Source organism: Phyllosticta citriasiana (genome assembly GCF_038021145.1).
Source record: "Phyllosticta citriasiana strain CBS 120426 chromosome Unknown IWZ02scaffold_8, whole genome shotgun sequence".
NCBI classification, from domain to species: domain Eukaryota; kingdom Fungi; phylum Ascomycota; class Dothideomycetes; order Botryosphaeriales; family Phyllostictaceae; genus Phyllosticta; species Phyllosticta citriasiana.
Window position 1 is genome coordinate 1122991 of NW_027117285.1, and position 16632 is coordinate 1139622.

Below are 16632 nucleotides of genomic sequence, written 5' to 3' on the forward strand. Positions count from 1 at the left end.
TATTTAAGCCATGCTACATGATGCTGTAACTGCCCCCCATGCGCAAGGTCCAGCCACACTGCCTGAAGTTCAAGACGAAGCATTCCAAGAGAATGAAAGCATGGAGAGAGATTCTTCATCCTGCCAGATTAGGAAAGCAGCGTAGCTGCATCATGTTTCACGGGGCGCTCGGACCATCTAGTCGGAACTTCGGCTCTTCAACTGCCGACCGCGCGGCCACCGCCGTTGGGTCGCGTCCAGGTCCTGCCTGGGGCAAGAGCTGGCTGCCCGTGGGTGGTGGTTCGGTTATTCCACATCTTTAGCAAACGTCCATTGCACCTTCACACCACTTCTACTCTCTGAGCTTCCGCGACGCTTTCGAGCAGTCACCCTCACTCGTCCTTCCATCTCTTGTGCCGCAATCGCGACCGCCTCAGCCGGCGCTCAGGAGCAAGGAGAGGGCTATCATTGCTGGTTCGACTTCTGTCAAGCCTGCTTTCACAGTGGAGACGCAAGCTAACCTGCCTCACTTGCAACCGCCATCCCACAGTTTCCCCACTCCCATCATGAGCTCAAGATCCGAATCGGAGGGAGAAATACACGAGCACCAGGTCGACAAGGCAACTAGTTCGACAATGCCATCCTCAAGGGGCATCAGCGTTGACCGTCAATCCAGACCCCGTGCCTCAGTTTCGCGCTCTCCCAGGGGCCCCTATGAAAATGGCTCCCAGCGTCACCGCTCCCGCTCCCCTTACAAAGCCCGGTCACCGCGCAGGGAAAAGCGCCGTCGAGAGGACGACTTCTACAGTGACCGTGAGCGCCAGGACCCGCGTCGCTTCAAGGTCCGCTACGAAGACAGGCGCCCACATGACCAAGACCGTCGAAACCGCGTCTCGTACGCAGACATCGATCGAGGAGACACGTCGCGTCCCGCGCCAAGGTATGACGACCCCGACCGCAATCGGTTCCGGGGACATCGAAGCCGCTCTCCGCCACCTCGTTCACACATGAGAGGCGGCCACTCCGCCGAATTTCGCAATGGCCGGTACGACTCATACGACCGACGAGACCGCAGGCGTCACGACCGTGAAAAAGGTGCGGAATGGCGCTCACGCGAGCTTCCAGGAACCAGCAGACCACCTTCTAGGGCCGAGCATCACAATGGCGTGGGACAGGACGAACCAATGCGAGATGTGCGACCCCAGACAGACAAGCAAGTAACTCTTGGACGTCAGTCAGAAACCTGCTAATTGATTGGCTCAGGTCGGCTGATGAGCTAGTCGTTGACCAAGCTCCACCTCAAGTTCACCCCGTCGATGAAGCAGCCTTGATCGAAGAACGCCGCAAGCGGCGCGAGGCCATCAAAGCTAAGTACAAGGGTCAATCCACGCCTTTGCTTGTTCAAGCCCTCCATTTGGGAAATGAATCGAGTCCAGCTACTCCCAAAGACGAGAGTTCCGACAGCCGTCCGGCGAGATCGGGTAAGTACCGAAGCGGGAACACACAGACATGTGCGCTGACTTATACAGTTTCTCCAATGGACTCATCGCCCGCTACTCCTGACGGCTCTAACCCCGGTTCTCCGCCGGCCGTCCAGGTTCAACAGGACGAGGACCTCGCAAATATCCGACGCGTTGATGATAATTCGACAGACAGGGACGAGCCGTCGGCGGCCGACTACGACCCAACTGCTGACATGAACGAGGATAGAGCTCGCGTCGAGCAACAGCAGCAAATTAGAAATGCCCACCAAGAAGCCGAAGCCCAAGAAAATGCGCAACCGCCTGAGCCAAAAACCCAGGAGACTTCGAAGCCCAAGCGCAAAGACGAGTTCGACATGTTTGCCGAAGATGATGACGACGACATGTTTGCTGAAGAGACAGTCTCCAAGCCCATTGCCAATCCTAGCGAGTCTGGCAAGGCACCGCAGGTAAAGAAACTGGACAGCAGTATGCTTGATGTCTGGGACGACCACCAAGGCTACTACAAGGTGATTCTCAATGAGCTGCTCGACGACCGCTACGAAGTCCAAGCCAGACTTGGCAAGGGTGTGTTTTCCGAAGTCGTTCGTGCCAGAGACGTCAAAACCGATACCCTTGTTGCCATCAAAATCATTCGCAATGACGAGGTGTTGAGAAAAGCCGGAGTCAAGGAGATCGAAACACTGGAGAAGCTGGCAGACCACGATCCAGAGGACAAGCGCCATTGTATCCGCATGCTGCGCTGGTTTGACCACAAACATCACCTGTGTATGGTTTTCGAGCACTTGAGCGTCAATCTTCGAGAGGTGCTCAAAAAGTTTGGTCGTGACGTCGGGCTTAATCTCAGGGCTGTCCGCTCTTATGCGCAGCAAATGTTTGTCGCTTTGAGCCTGCTGCGCAAGTGCAACGTTGTCCACGCTGACATCAAGCCCGACAACATGCTGGTCAACGACACTCGCAATGTGCTCAAAATCTGCGATCTTGGCTCCGCCATGGACATTTCCGAGTGCGAAGTGCCTGCTGGCCTTTTGGTGAGTCGCTTCTACCGCGCGCCTGAGATTATGCTTGGGATCCCACACGACTACGGAATCGATACCTGGGCCATCGGCTGCACCCTTTTCGAGCTCTATACTGGCAAGATTCTCTTTACTGGACGTGACAACAATCAGATGCTTCGCTCCATCCAGGAATGCCGTGGCAAGATGAGCGTCAAGTTGCTCAAAAAAGGCTGGGCGGACTACGTTTACGAGCACTTTGATGAGAACCTCAACCTCTTTAGGAGCGTGGAAACAGACAAGATCACAAACAAGGTAAGCATTAAGGATCCTTTTGTCGATCCATGCTAACAATTGGGTAGGATGTCATTCGCATGATCAACTTCACGAAGCCAACGAGGGATCTCAAGTCTCGTCTCATTGGAAGTTCCAAGGGACTGACAGATGCTGAACTCAAGGAAGTCAACCTCTTCCACGACTTCCTGGACAAGTGTCTTTCGCTGAATCCGGAGAAGCGCATCACACCTTACGAGGCCTTGCGCCATCCCTTCATCCACCGCACCAAGCCCTGAGTCGGCTTTGGTCCTTCTTTCGCTGTATTGTACTTGGTGTAGTGAAGCTACGATATTGCCGCAGGCAGAATCATTCAAAATGAAAGGAAAGGCGCATGCTGGCTAAATCCGGGGATGGAAGACTGGGTGGCACATTGCGGAAGTCATCTCGAATACTCTTTCTTTCAAGCATTGGTTTTGGGTAATGGAGTTGCTACTGTAACATAGATAGCGGATAGCGTCAATAAGGATCAAGGGTACATACAAGTAAGTGGCGATAGTCTGCGGGCGAGGCGTTGTGTAGGTTTTGAAAATGCCGTGTTGAAGCATCAAGTGGTCCTCTCAGCCCATTCGCACGTGTAAGCTGCATCAATGTCCTCGCCAACCGACAGTCCTTCTCTGCAAGCTCTCGCATACGAGCAGATTGTACAGTATCAGCCAAGATAGGGTAGCAACCAAGCACTGCCAGATATTGAACACTCCGCCTCTGCCCAACCACGGCCCAACCTTTGACCGTTGCTAGGTAACTCTGAAAGCGATAAATCTACAACAGCTATTGAACACGGATGCGTAGGTAAGCTCAAGGTTTTTCTTTTCGCATTGGGCAATCACATCGCCGTTGTTATGGCTCAGGTATCCGGAACAGCTGTCACAAAAGTCTCAACCAAGGGTGACTGAAATTGGGCAGCAGTGACAGAGTTGAGTTGCTTGGGGCAGGCCATCCATCCGGATTGCCAGAGTGACTGTTGCGCGTCGGGAGGAATTCAGGTGTCGGTGTCTTTTAGGAAAAGCGCTTTGGACGTAGCCCCATTCTTGCGCTGGTCTTCCGGGTACAGCAGAAGAAGCCGAGAGCTGGACGATATGGGAAGATGCTGAAATCGAGTAACTTTTTCTTTTTGATAGAATCGGGATTCGCATTCATTCTGTTTAAAGCAAGATGCTCGCCACAGAGATGACGCCAGTCAATTGGTGTTTTTACTTTTCTGAGGGGGCGCAGGAGTCTTCGAGCGCAGCACTAAAAGAAACAGACGAGGCAGAGCTTTGACAGGTACATTGTGATACAACAGTCGCTGTTGTATTTCCCGAACTTCCATCTCACCAAGCCTCACTTTATACACGAAGTGTGTGAACAAATAGGGTCAACCGTAGAAAGACTTTCTCAACTAGAACTACAGAAGAACAGCCGAAATCTTCACAGGCCCCTATATGCAGGGACTTGTCGCTTCATGGGCTAAAGTTAGTAGCGCAGCTGCTACTGTACAAGCTCAGCCAATCACGTCTGCTGAATCCAAGACTGACGGGTCGGCTGGACATCGACCGCAAGTGCCGTGGGGGTGGGGGATTCTCGTTGACCGATTGTGAAAAGGTTGCTCGAAAGCCAGGTCGCAGGGCCTTGGTACAGCCTCAGGGTCCACGGGGAGAGATAAGTGATCACAAGCTTTCTGGCCCTTGGCCTAGCGGACCAGCCGACCCATATCAGTTCCCATCACGGTGCATCAACGTCGACTCGCGTCTGCCAAGACGAGGTGACCTCGATGGCGGCAAAGGACTTACTCGATGAGATGACACAAGGCGCGCACACGCCCGCGGTCAGCGCAGGCCCCCAAAGAAAACATGTTGACAGGCCGGGAGGCGGATAGAGTTTAGAGTTTGACCGACGGACACGACTTGGCACAGAAGCCGACCAAAGAGGCCATCACATGTAGCCAGTGGCCACGGCTGCATCTGCGAAGCTGATACCGCAACCGCGTCATGCAGTCCCGAGGCAGCGGAGGCGAGGCGAAAGAGAGGGAGCGAGTAATGCACAAGCAGAGACAAAAGGCCGTCTGGCGCCGGCGAGAGCAGTTGATGCTCGCGCTAACCTTGTGTCTAGGCGCGGTAGCAGTGAGGTGACCGAAAGTGGGCAGATCAGACAAGGCGGGAGCGAAGCTGAAGCTGGAGCTGCTGTCAGTAGTCTAGCTGCCGCATGTTGAGCTGGAACGCGGTAAGGATCCAGGTCCGGCAGAAGCGCGTGGCCGTTTGTTTTTAAACCTCTGCCCCCTCTTGGATCCCGTTGCCGTCCAATGCCGCCATCAACCTGTCTTGACACTGACCGCTCCTGGCCGCTGACGCTTGGTAGGAAGCAACTCCGCCATTTGTTCCCTGCTGTCGCTCTCGACTTTTGTTGTGAGCGCCTGACCGGCTGCTTGGCTGCTAATGTTGACAGCGTGGGCGGCGCAGTCCTGTGTGTCGTGATATCGCAATTTCCACGCAAGGGCGCGCGGTCGCAGTCGCCGCCAACAGCACTCGGACATCCTTTGGCGGCAGCAGTCAAGTCCGGGCTACGCACCGCTGAACCGCTCTAGACCACTCCGATAGTGGCATGGTACCAGGTAAGATATCCAGAGAGCGCAGTGCCTGGCTTAGCGTGAGCGTGCCGTGCCTGTACGACGCCCGATACTCTGGCTTCGTGAGGCGCGACGCCTGGGGACTGCCCGCGCCCGCTGGTGCCCAATACATGGCCTGCTTGCTGTCAACTCCAAGTACTAACGTGAAAATGCTTAGAACTTCCCATAGAGTCAGTCCCTCCACCGTCGTCTGCATCTGTCCCTCGGCATCTTCTCGAGCGCATCAGCATCGCGAACCGGTTGGCCGCACGACCTCCTTCAACCTCCTCAGTTCGCCAGACCCGAGTCAGCAAGAACTCGAATTTTTCCAACCAGGGACGCGGCATGCCCGCGTACCAGCAGCGGCAAATGTTTAGACCTATCCTGGTCGGCCCGTCGCCTCCGCAGCTGTCCTCGCAGTCTTCGGACAACACTCCGTCTCCAACCACCACCACACCTAAACTTGGTTCCAAACGAGGACGCATCACCGCAATTGCTTGTGTACCATGCAAGAAGCGAAAGAGCAAGGTGCGACTTGCCGCGTCGTTTTTGCGCACATTGACTGACAACCCGCGCCTCTCGTAGTGCAATGGATTGCAACCCGTCTGCAACACGTGTGCCCTCAAAGGTTCTGCTTGTAGCTATGACATGCGACAGGAGCACAGATGGCAAGGAACGTTACGCGTCAATGTAAAGAAGCTTGAGCAAGAACTCGAAGAGGTCAAGTCGGTTCTTCCTCTGCTCGCAACCTCGTCCCAGCGCGAGGCTGCAACAAAGCTCGCCTTTGAAATCTCGAAACGCGGGTTTTCAGAGCATTCGCCCGATGAGATTCGCAAAATTCTTGGGGGATCCCGGGTGGATGCGCCCCATGCTGAAGATTCAACTCCCACAGCCGAATCCGCAGGGGAGCACTCCGATGGCAAGAATGACCTCTCCGAAAGTCCTGAAGACGTTACACAATATTACCCAGGGTTTGAGCAGAATGTTAGCTCTGGATTCGAAAATGGACTTCCAACAATGAGCGAGGTGCGTCAGGGTTTTGAATGCGTCGGTAAATCTTCTGACAGTAATGGTAGACTCACACCTGGACGGCTCATTCGCTCCTTGGGACAGGGGATAGTGGCGTTTGGATTCCTGACAGCACGTTCTCTCCAAATGCAAATGTGTCGCCATACAGAGAGGATTCGGCTGGCCCAGCAGTTTTGTCGGCAGAAAGGTGATTGGACCTAACCAGTCTAAACGGACGAGTGCTGACGACAGCTCCAGCAGTAAACAGAGTATTATGGCATCCAATGCTGCCGATCTTTCTTCCCATCATTCAGCCATGAGCTTCGATGCTCCTGTCTCGCCAGGCACAACAAATGTGAGCCCTATTACCTATGTCTTTGCCATGTATCGAGACAGCAAGCGAGCGCAAAGGGCGGATGGCGATGCGCCTGAAAAAGTGTTTGGTTCGGACAGTAACGAAATCGACGCCATCCTCGGCGGTGAGGCCGGCTTTTCCCAAGAGCAACCGTTATCAACTTGGGTTCCACGGGTGGTCAATGTATTCTTCTCCAATGCCGGACTGGCTGAAAAACTCGCGGTTGCCGAACTCGTCAAAGACTGGATGCAGGTAAGTTGTTGAAAAGTGGGAATCATCCGGGCGCATGGAGTTGACCATAAAACAGTGGCAGATTTGGCCAAGTCGGGAAAACCTGGAGAGGCTTCCTCGATGGATACAGCCGACTCAGTTCCAGAAAGTGATACCGCACGATCTCACGATTGACATTTTGCCATGGTATGATCCAAGAGGCCACGGAAAGAAGGGTTGGGACTGACAAAGTGCAGGCCGGCAGTTCGAGATTTTTTTCTCCACAACCCCGAGCTATACATGTCCGGCGATCTTTTCAACCACCTCTCGATCAATTGGATGCTGGAGGATTCTCGCATGTTCTACTGTGAGCCAGAGTCGGGGAAGCTCGTCCTTTCTGCGGCTTTCAGGGAACACGTTGGAGAGCTCAGTAATTGGTCGTTTGCTCCCGAAGTCTTTGAGCAGATGCCGTACCTGATCGGGAAGGACACCATGGGAATGCTGAAATCGGCGACCCAGAGACGGCCGGAATGAGCAAACAGCGTGGGGGCCATGTATGATTCCAGCTCCTTGCATCTTGTCCGGTCCGGTGTCACACAGCAAAAACAGGTTCTTCAAGGTACCTGCGTTGCACGCTTTCGGAACCGGTCTGCCGAAGTAGAAAATTCCCCCATCGCCTCCCTCGTTGACCCAAAACAAGGCGGAGATGGCAGATTCAGCGTATCGGTCGGCTTTTCAACCAACCCCTCCAGATTGTTGGAGTCTCAATCTTCTTCTCCGGAGCGAGCATTTTCAGACCAGCCGGGTGACGGCCTCATTGTAGTGTCGCGGGATTGCCAGTAACGTGTCGATGGAAAAGCTGGAATCGAGTTGAGTCGGAGGTTCTGTTTCGTCATGGCATACTCAGCCATTAGAAGGGGATCCGGAGTTTCTTAGCATTAGAAGTGCAGGGCCGTGGTCTCTGACAGGACAATGGGAGCGACAAATTGTGACGTGAATCTTGCCAATGCACTCTCAAGGAAGCGTGAAGAAAAGCAATGGTGCTTGGTGGAGGAGGGCAGAGAGGGAGTCGGTGGGGCGTGAGAGCGAAGAAATCATCTTCAAGGAGGCAAGGCAAGGCAAGGCAAGTGGGCGCCGTCGACAATTTGTCTCACACCAGGTACCTAACCCGCACTCCGGGCACGGCCCGCCTACGCTCCCGGACTTTAATGCGACTCCCCGACCAACAAACACATCAACCAAACCACGCTTGCCTCGCTCAATTCATCTCATCCGCCATCGACTTGTCCTTCGCAATCTCAATCCTGTCTCCATCTTCCAACGCAGCATGAGCCGGTGCCATCTGTCATCCCAGGCCTTCCATCGCCGTGATCACCGCTGATATTCTTGGCCGGTCTTCTCCCCACGTTTACCGCATCACGCCATTTGCCAGACTTCAAGTTGTCGCCCACCCCAGAGCATGCTCATGAGAGCGGGTGAGGCTCTGCACGCAACGCTCTTCCGCTACACGTTGATGAACCATGCCATCATCAGCGCTTTCCTTCAAAGGCATCTGGTCACCCCGAAGCTGCTCCTCTTTCGAACATCCGAATCGCAACCCTTTCCGAGTTTTCCACCTTCAAAGTCAACCCGCTCTCGGTTTTGTTGACAGCCCTCCACACCCTCTCTCTGGCATCCTCCGCGCTCTCATCGCCCTCGGGTACGGCCTCGATCTTGTAGCGCGAGAAGATGCGAGAAACGACTGCGACAAACTCCACTTGCGCAAACTTTTTGCCTGGGCAGACTCGCAAGCCATCGCTCCACGGCTCAAAAGAGCCCTCAATGGGTTTTCGAAGCTGGCCATCGTCCGTCTCGAGCCACCTTGCCGGCCTCCAAGTCAACGAATCAGGACCCCAGACTTCCAAAAGCACCTGGAGCGTCGGGAGATTTGGAGATATGCTTGTGTGGGGCGGAACGATGAAAGTCTTGCCTTCCATGGTCTGCATTGGAACAGGAGAGGCGCCTGTTGTTTTTGAACCGAGAGCAACGGTTGGAAACAAGCGCAACGTTTCGAGCTGGAGGAATTAGCGGCCGATTCCAGCATGCATGCCTCTTAGACTCACCATGACAGCCATGCAACGCTCCAAACGGGGAAACGACTCGTAATCGAGCTCGATGCCGTCAAGATCCTCAAAAAGCCAGTCTTGGACTGTCGGGAAGGCCGCAAGCAAGAAGAACGCAAACGACAGTGTGTTTGCTGTTGTTTCGTGGCCTCCAAGGGTCCATACGAAAAGATTGCCGTGTAATTCTTTGTCACCGAGACCGCCAGACTTTGATGTCGTCGCTTGATTGTCTCGGACCAGGGATTCCACAAAATTCAGGCTCTTGTTTGAGCTGGAATCCAGAGTCTTCCTGCAGGCCTCGACAGATTCGGTCAGATATCTCTCGAGCTCCTTGTAACTGGCTTTGAGGCTGCGCAGCCGGCGAGGCGCCCAGGGGAAGCTGAAAACGAAGCTAGGCACGATGTTGAGGAGAACGATGTTGCGCAGGTCCAGTACCTCGCGCAAGCACTCCAAATAGCTCTTGGTATGGCCGTTTGGCAGAGGCTTCTCTGATGGATCACGAAAATCGTACTGGACTCCGTAAGCAGCGCGAATCAGAACGTTCAGGGTCAAAGTCGTAAAATCCTTGACGGTTGATCGAAACCCGCGTCCATCCTGGGACCATATTTCAATCATCTGTCCCGTTTGACGCACAGCTTCTGACCATGCAATGCGGTTGACGCTCTCCCCAAAGGACCGTGTCGTGATTCTGCGATGGCGCTGCCATTCGTGCCCATCGCGCGAAATCACGCTAGGTCCGTAGATATCAAGCATGTCTGCTATGTCAGTGATCCAATGGCTTCTGCCAGCCTGAACGCTCTACTTACAGACTGCCCCAAAAGACTTCTGGAAACTTCGTCGGTCGCTGAGCACCCTATGGACCATGGTCACATCCGCAGTATGAATCACGATCTGGCCGGGCATGACATGCGCAAACACTTTGCCGTACTTTCGGAGCACCCTTAGGCCATTTTCTCTTTCGTTCCAGATCCAGTCGATCGTGCTGTAGTCTGTCCAGTCGCCGAAAGGCAGCCGCCGTATGTGCGGCGCCACCCATTTGCTGCATATGATCCATAGTGGGTTTTCTGTCGACACTGGGCTCCACACGACAGGGATGCCGATAGTCCGCGCTACTCGTATGTTCTTGATAAGACCGATGAGATTCCATAGAAAGTACGAAAGTACGATGATGGCCAGAGTGTAAATCGTGGACAACATCTTTCAGAATGATCCTTGGACGGCTTGTGGTTGTGAAAGTTGAGAGGAAGTCCGAGCTTCAGAGATGTGCATAGTGTTCGAGTCTTAGTGAGCCGTGGCACAAAGAGAGAAACCGTTGAAACTAATCATGGACGCTGCCGAGACACCGTAGGACGACACCATGGAAGGATGTGGGCGGATTCAAGACATTCGGCTCCCGTCAAGCTTAAGCCAATGACTAAGTCAAGCGGGTGCAAAGTCAACAACCCAGAAGCCGCCTGGAAGCCACCCGGTCTATGTATCTAAAAAGCCTGTCACGTTTCTCCCACCAACAGTAGGTGAAAAAAAGGAACGACACTCGCTGTGAAAAACAGCTTGCCAAGTGCAGTCGTAGCTATGATCGCAGATGGCTGCTCCTTAGATGCAGCTGTGATGGCGGACGACTACACCTTCAGCGCGGCTTTGATGGCGGATGACTGTTTCCTGGCGAACGTCTTATTTCTTTCTACAAACACTGTGCTCCGGTCACCAAAACTCATCACGAACTTCTGAAACAAGCTGGCAAATTTTCCCCATAAACGTGCTTCGCAAAGATCTCGCAAGGTCAGGCTCGAACTCTCCCACAACCTACGCCTTTGGCTTCTTCGCCTCAAACAGCAGAGTTCGCCCAACAATTCTCCAGTTGACACTTTCGAAAGAGCCCTCAAGCGGCCTGATAAAACTCGCAACGTCATCCTCGTAATTGTCAAAACCACGGATTCTGTTCAGGTGCCACAATAAGATCCTTCCAATAAAGCTGTGCGTGACGTCTCTGCCCAGCACAGTGGTTCCAAACAACACGCCGTCTTTGTTCAACAACCCTGAAAGCCGTCGCAGCATGTCGCCCTTGCGAGCCGGAGGACCTGGAAGACAGTGGAGCACAAGCATCATCGAGATGGCGTCGAAGCGCCCGCCGAGCTTTTCAGCGGAGATGGGCTCAAGGATGTCGGCATTGAAGGTCGTGCATTTGACGCGAGGGTGAGCCTCGCGGATCCGAGAGGCGGCCGCGCTTAAGCAGTTGGCGTTGAGATCGAGTAGCGCGATTTCATTCGAGTCATCGAGAGGCGCCTGTGCGGGAAAGTATCCCGTCCCGACACCCATGTCCAGCAGGCGGCAACTCCTTGAGGACGACTGAGATATGGCGGTAGCGACGTGGCGGTTAAAGAACGCAGCAAGTTCCGTGAGTGCCGCGCAGCCCCACACGTAAGGACAGAAGATTCTGAGTACAAGGGTATCATAGATGAAGCGAAGAGCAAAGGACGAATAGAGAATTGCGCCTGCGCCTGCAGACGTATCAGAGTTCGTCGATACCGGTTTTGATACTGGCTTCATGGTGTTCCGCTCGTGTTAAGATGGACGAAGAGAAATGGAAAGGTAGGTCTTGCATTCGGTACCTGTCACTTTTAAATTCCCTCTCCTCCCGCGGAAACTAGAGGTAAAGTTACTGTGGAGGAGGAGCTGTCGTAAAAACCCTGAACCATTTGCTTGTTTTCAAATTTGCCGCGTGTACAGCTATTCACGAAAAGCCAGCTGAATACCAAAACGTGGCGCCATCGTGATCTCAGTCGCCATCTGGGGGCTTCTTTGGGCAAACTTCTCCGCCAGTTCGGGCCCATCGCCTCTTCGCACCCACTTATGAGTCTTGGGTGTCTCTTGGGGCTCCTTCATCTTCAGTTCAATCCGACTGTACCGCTGCAAGATTCGGACCAGCACGTAGCTCATTTCAGTAATGGCAAACTGTTGCCCAACGCATATGCGAGGACCACCGTTGAAAGGAAGATAGCTCCAGGATTCTGGATACCAATCATCCCAGCGGTGAGGCCGCCAAAGATGTGCTGGAGGAAAGGATTCGCTCTCGGGAGGCAGTAGTTCCGGGCTGAGGTCTAGAAATAAGGTTAGCAGGACCTAAATCAAACCGGATAGCGAGCTGTTGAAGGATACTCACGCATCACATGGACCGACCAAACAACAAATGTGCCCTCGGGGACGCCGACAGGGTCCTCTCCCTCTGGACCGCCACCGCGTGGCAGAGCCGTGTCTCGTAGCGCAGTACGACCATTGAAAGGGACACTCGGGTAAAGCCGAAGAGTCTCATTCAGGGCGTTGTGCACCAGCTTCATGCTTCTGAGTTCAGCATACGTCGGTTGTCGCTCGAAACCAATTTGCTCTTCAATCTCGCGACGCATATCAATGACGTATGCTGGGTTGCGTGAGAGCTCAAAGAGACATAGCGCGACTGTCTGAGCGGCAGTGTCTCGGCCAGCAGTGACGACGGTCAAGATTTCGTCAATTAGGCGCGTGCTGTCCCTGATCGAAGTAAGGCAGGCGTGCAGAAATGTGTAGTCCTTGTCTTTTTTGTCCCGCTCCTGCAAATCCTCTGGGGAGAGAGCCAGCGCTTCCTGAACGTAGTGTGCGATGAAGTCTTTTGCGACTTTGACTTGACGTCGAAACTCGCCACGTCGGATCAGAAATTTGAAAGCTCCGGCGCGCTCAATCAGTGCTTGCGTAGCGCGTATCGTCTCGAAGGCTTTCGCAAACTCAGTCTTCGGCTCGTGGAGCGAGTTGATGTCGATTCCAAAAGTGAACTCTGCGGAAGCGTCGAGAGCGAAGCTGCAAGCCAATCAACTTTGGTCCATCTCAGGGGCCATCAGTCGAGTGACTTACCGGGCCAAGAGGTCCTTGACGTCCACAGCGCCGCCTCCTCCGATCATCGGCAACAGACGCTGGATGTGCTTCTCGAAGCATACGAGGTTGCTAATACGTTGCTTGGTGAAGTAGGTACGCACAATTTGGCGTGATTTTTGCCAGCTTTCCCCGTCCGCAGTCAGAATGCCTGGTGGATACTCGTTAGGCGACACAATTGACAGGGGAATCACAGCCATACTCTCGCCCAGCAAGTCATGCCAATCATCTCGCACTCTCTTTCCCTTGCCGTAGTCATTGAATTGGGTGGATAACATTGCTTTGACGTTGTCTGGGTCAGCAGTGAATATAAACCGACTTCCACACAGTCTGACTTCATAGTTGTAGGGACGCTTTCTCCCATGAGCACTGAGACAAAATTGGTCGTGGAAAAACTCCAGGTTTTCATCTCGGAGGGAATGGGATGTGAGACCCCATATGAAAGTAGCTCCTATTACCTGTCAGTGGAGCGCTCATTCGGACAGAATGGAGCGCATTGTTACCAAGAGGATCCCACCACTTTCGCACGCTTGGTGCATGTCCACCGTAGCGACGTATTTTGATTTCCTCATTAGCATGTCTGTACATGAAGTAGGCCACCCAGGCGACAACTGCCGCAAGGACGGCTGTCAATGTAATTGGCGTGTCTTGCAACATAGCGGTATTGTGGCGGTGTCGATGAGAAAAGGTGTTGTGAGTAAATGCTCTTAAATGTATTGTTCGGACGGAGGGCAGAGGACCGACACTCTAGCTTAAAAGCTTGTAGCAACGCAAGCCGCTATTACTTAAACACGACCCCGCTGACCTTTCGTACCCGCACAAACATTTCGCACGTAGCCTCCCCACCGTTGAGGAAAAGAAAGTTTCTACGCCTTGTTCTGCACGTCGCAGTAGCAGCTGTGGGGAATATGCCAATCCTGACAAGTCAGCAGAGTACGTCATTCGGGAACTCTGCAAAATGCTCACCTCCAAGCTCACAATGTAGCCTAGGCCCCCTGCCCTCTCACAAGCAGATGTTTCGACTTCAACCAGTGCCCTACAATACACAGCTTGATCTTTCTCTTTCTCTTACATAATGTTGTAATCCTCGTGACCTCCGTTGTAGTTCGCTAAAAGAGATAATTGAAACACCAGCAACCTATTCGAAACTCCCAGCAGACATCCCCCGAGGTATCCGCCACTAAGGCGGTCCGAGGTTGGCTATTGGCTTGTTCTTGATGAGGCGCCAAGTCTTGCCCCGTAGTAAACCTTTAACTAGATTTATCGCGGCGTAGAGGATAACGAGCTTGGAGGTAGCGGATGACAACTTTGCCGGTTCCGAAGACAAGCGGGAAATGGGTAGCGAGTTGCGCCATTCCGGAGAGACTTGAGATGCTGCCCGTTGAAAACATCAGAATGCGGTTCCAAGTTTCAAGAGGCCCGCTCGAATTTCGAGGACCAAGGAAAATTTAAGACGGCTGTCAAATCGTGTAGGATTGGACTCGACGAGCTGTTCACTTTGGGATGATATGAGGTGGTTGAGCGCACGCGTTCGCTACTCTCCACCTCAGTGCCGAGAAAGACTTGATCAACTACTGTAGTCAAGTGTACAGCTTGGTGTGGACCTAGACGAGTCTCCTGGATAACGTGCAAAATGCTGCTCCCAAAACATGTGCGCCGTCCAAGAATTATTAGTGAGCGCACAAACATCGTTCAGGCATGGTCGGTGTTCACTTCTTTTGAAGATGGCAATTGCCAGTACCCAGCGAGAAAGGTTTGAGATGTTGGAGGCGTTGAGTCGATACTTGATGCGTTCTTCAAAATTTCGAAGGTCAGTGACAAGGGCTTGCCGGCAAGCAGCATGGCAACAGACTGCCGTGGCTTTATTTGCATCGGGTGCCAGCGGAAAGTCAGCCCCACGCGATTAGCATCGCGGCCTTTCGAAGGGCTCCTTTCCAGAAACAACGGATTGTATTTCTTGACTGTTTTCGCGCACTTCAGCAGGCAGGTCAAGCTATATCGGAAGTATTGCGAGAACCACATCAGCGGTGGTCAAGACCACTCTTCTCCACGGCTGCGAAGGGAAGGAACGAGCCCAACTTGGTGTTTGCCAAATCTCATGGGCTACCTCCAAAGTAGCGGGCGCGTGTGTATTCCACCCACGCGGAGTCGATATCCCCTGGTCCCTACTGCAACACTAAAATTGTGGTCCTTAATCTCAAAGTGTATTTAATTCCGAACATTGGGTCAGTCAACGCCAAAACGTCCCGTGCCGTAATCAACGCATTTAGACTGGAACTAAGCTTTTTTTCAAGCTCCGGGACTAGCTTCGGTAACGGTTCCGCTTTCGGATGTGTCCTTCTTCTCCTCATTCGTCTTCGATGCCGCCATCTGCCATGCCGGAATCGATGCCCTCCCACTCGTGAACCTGCCACTGTACGGGGTAGACGCGCTTGTGTTGGAAGCGCCTGGGGTTTGAGCTGGCGAAGTTGCTTGCGGAGCGTCTTGAGAAACGCCTAAGCCGCTGCCACCAGTGATTCCGACAGGTGTAGAGGACCCTGGTGTGCCGCTACCGTTGGTTGAGGGGATGCCTGTACCTCCGTACGTGACAGAGCCAGGGCGCGAGGGAGGGTTTTGCACGCTGGCAGCACCTCCCATGCGGTTGCCGACTAGGGTCTTCAGGCTCTTGAGTTCCTGGGACAGGTCTTTCAATCTGTTGTCGGTGCTTTCCCTGTGCGATTCGAGGGCCTTGGGGATGAGGTCACGCAGGCTCTTGACGTCATCCTCCAGTCTTCGGCTGTCGACATCCCGCCGCCTCAGCGATTCTTTCAGTCCCTCCATGGCGGTCTCCATGTCGGAAATGGCAGAGTCGAGACGCTTTGTGCGGTCTTCTTCGGCAGACTTGAGGGCGGAAGTATCCGTGTTGAGCTGTTCGAGGAGCGCAAATGCCTTGCTGAACGATTCGTCGACGGCAGTCTTGTCTTGCTCGAGTTGTGGTGGCGTAGGCGGCGCAATGAGCGGGAAGATGTAACGCTGGACAGAATCAGCGCGTGTCCCGCCATGCGCAATCTGCGAGAACGCGTACCTTTGCAGTGAAATATAATCCATAGCCTACTCCACCCATGACTGTAGCCATTATGAACCAGTCTCGCCAGTCGCGCTTCGGCACTCTATCATCCCAGCCTGTCAGCCATCTGATTTTCCAGATCGCAATATTGGGCCACCACTCCAACAGCTCATCGACCTACTGTGGCGGAGGTTGCTGCCAGTAAGATGGATATGCGCCATAGCCAGGCGGCGGTGGGGGAGGTTGCTGGTAGGCATAGGTCTGTGGTGCCGTGGTCGAAGTATTCGGAGCTGGCACCGAAGCTGGAGCGCCTTCGCCGGCGCGGGCTAGAGCGGCGTCAATCTCATCTTGGGTGAGATTTTTGGACTGCAGAAAAGCAATCCGTTTGTCGACGGGGGCGCTCGCGACCGAAGGGTCCTGGAGGACTGCGGAGAGTGAGACGGCATGGAAGAGTGGGTGGGAACTAGCAGGTCTTACAAGTGACCTATGTCGGGTTAGAAGGAGAGAAATGGTGCGGAAGAGGTGCGACTCACAGCCGAGCTGATGAGGTCCTCGCGGACCATTTTGACAGAGGGCGCAGGGTCAAAAAGTCATGGAGAGAGACGATGGTTCAGTGCGCACAGCAGCTGTGATGTGACGTCC

The 16632-nt window shown here is 53.7% G+C and overlaps 6 protein-coding genes across 6 annotated transcripts; 2 read left to right on the plus strand and 4 right to left on the minus strand.

Annotated features, from left to right (window-relative positions):
- Nucleotides 1–269: 269 nt before the first annotated feature.
- On the plus strand, nucleotides 270–3510 carry IWZ02DRAFT_421682 (kinase-like domain-containing protein). Its single transcript, XM_066765849.1, has 4 exons — nucleotides 270–1192; nucleotides 1243–1460; nucleotides 1509–2770; nucleotides 2818–3510. The coding sequence occupies exons 1-4, from the start codon at nucleotides 546–548 to the stop codon at nucleotides 3025–3027; spliced, it is 2337 nt and encodes a 778-aa protein (XP_066621819.1). The 5' UTR covers nucleotides 270–545; the 3' UTR covers nucleotides 3028–3510.
- Nucleotides 3511–5741: 2231 nt separating this feature from the next.
- IWZ02DRAFT_379681 (uncharacterized protein) lies at nucleotides 5742–7479 on the plus strand (the record flags this gene model as incomplete). Its single annotated transcript, XM_066765055.1, has 5 exons — nucleotides 5742–5900; nucleotides 5958–6398; nucleotides 6589–6987; nucleotides 7043–7152; nucleotides 7203–7479. The coding sequence occupies 5 exons, from the start codon at nucleotides 5742–5744 to the stop codon at nucleotides 7477–7479; spliced, it is 1386 nt and encodes a 461-aa protein (XP_066621820.1).
- Nucleotides 7480–8501: 1022 nt separating this feature from the next.
- IWZ02DRAFT_379945 (cytochrome P450) lies at nucleotides 8502–10244 on the minus strand (the record flags this gene model as incomplete). The annotated part of the gene is made up of 3 exons (XM_066765073.1): nucleotides 8502–8999; nucleotides 9048–9805; nucleotides 9854–10244. 3 exons carry the CDS (start codon nucleotides 10242–10244, stop codon nucleotides 8502–8504), a joined length of 1647 nt encoding a protein of 548 aa, XP_066621821.1.
- Nucleotides 10245–10540: 296 nt separating this feature from the next.
- Nucleotides 10541–11745, minus strand: IWZ02DRAFT_298256 (S-adenosyl-L-methionine-dependent methyltransferase). Its single transcript, XM_066763888.1, has one exon. It carries the CDS (start codon nucleotides 11592–11594, stop codon nucleotides 10851–10853), a length of 744 nt encoding a protein of 247 aa, XP_066621822.1. The 5' UTR covers nucleotides 11595–11745; the 3' UTR covers nucleotides 10541–10850.
- Nucleotides 11746–11774: 29 nt separating this feature from the next.
- IWZ02DRAFT_470289 (cytochrome P450) lies at nucleotides 11775–13601 on the minus strand (the record flags this gene model as incomplete). Its single annotated transcript, XM_066768788.1, has 5 exons — nucleotides 11775–12145; nucleotides 12208–12872; nucleotides 12927–13095; nucleotides 13147–13402; nucleotides 13473–13601. 5 exons carry the CDS (start codon nucleotides 13599–13601, stop codon nucleotides 11775–11777), a joined length of 1590 nt encoding a protein of 529 aa, XP_066621823.1.
- A 1593-nt stretch (nucleotides 13602–15194) lies between these two features.
- IWZ02DRAFT_521340 (peroxisomal membrane anchor protein conserved region-domain-containing protein) lies at nucleotides 15195–16553 on the minus strand (the record flags this gene model as incomplete). The annotated part of the gene is made up of 5 exons (XM_066770786.1): nucleotides 15195–15956; nucleotides 16009–16093; nucleotides 16172–16415; nucleotides 16468–16474; nucleotides 16524–16553. 5 exons carry the CDS (start codon nucleotides 16551–16553, stop codon nucleotides 15234–15236), a joined length of 1089 nt encoding a protein of 362 aa, XP_066621824.1. The 3' UTR covers nucleotides 15195–15233.
- Between the last annotated feature and the right edge of the window lie 79 nt (nucleotides 16554–16632).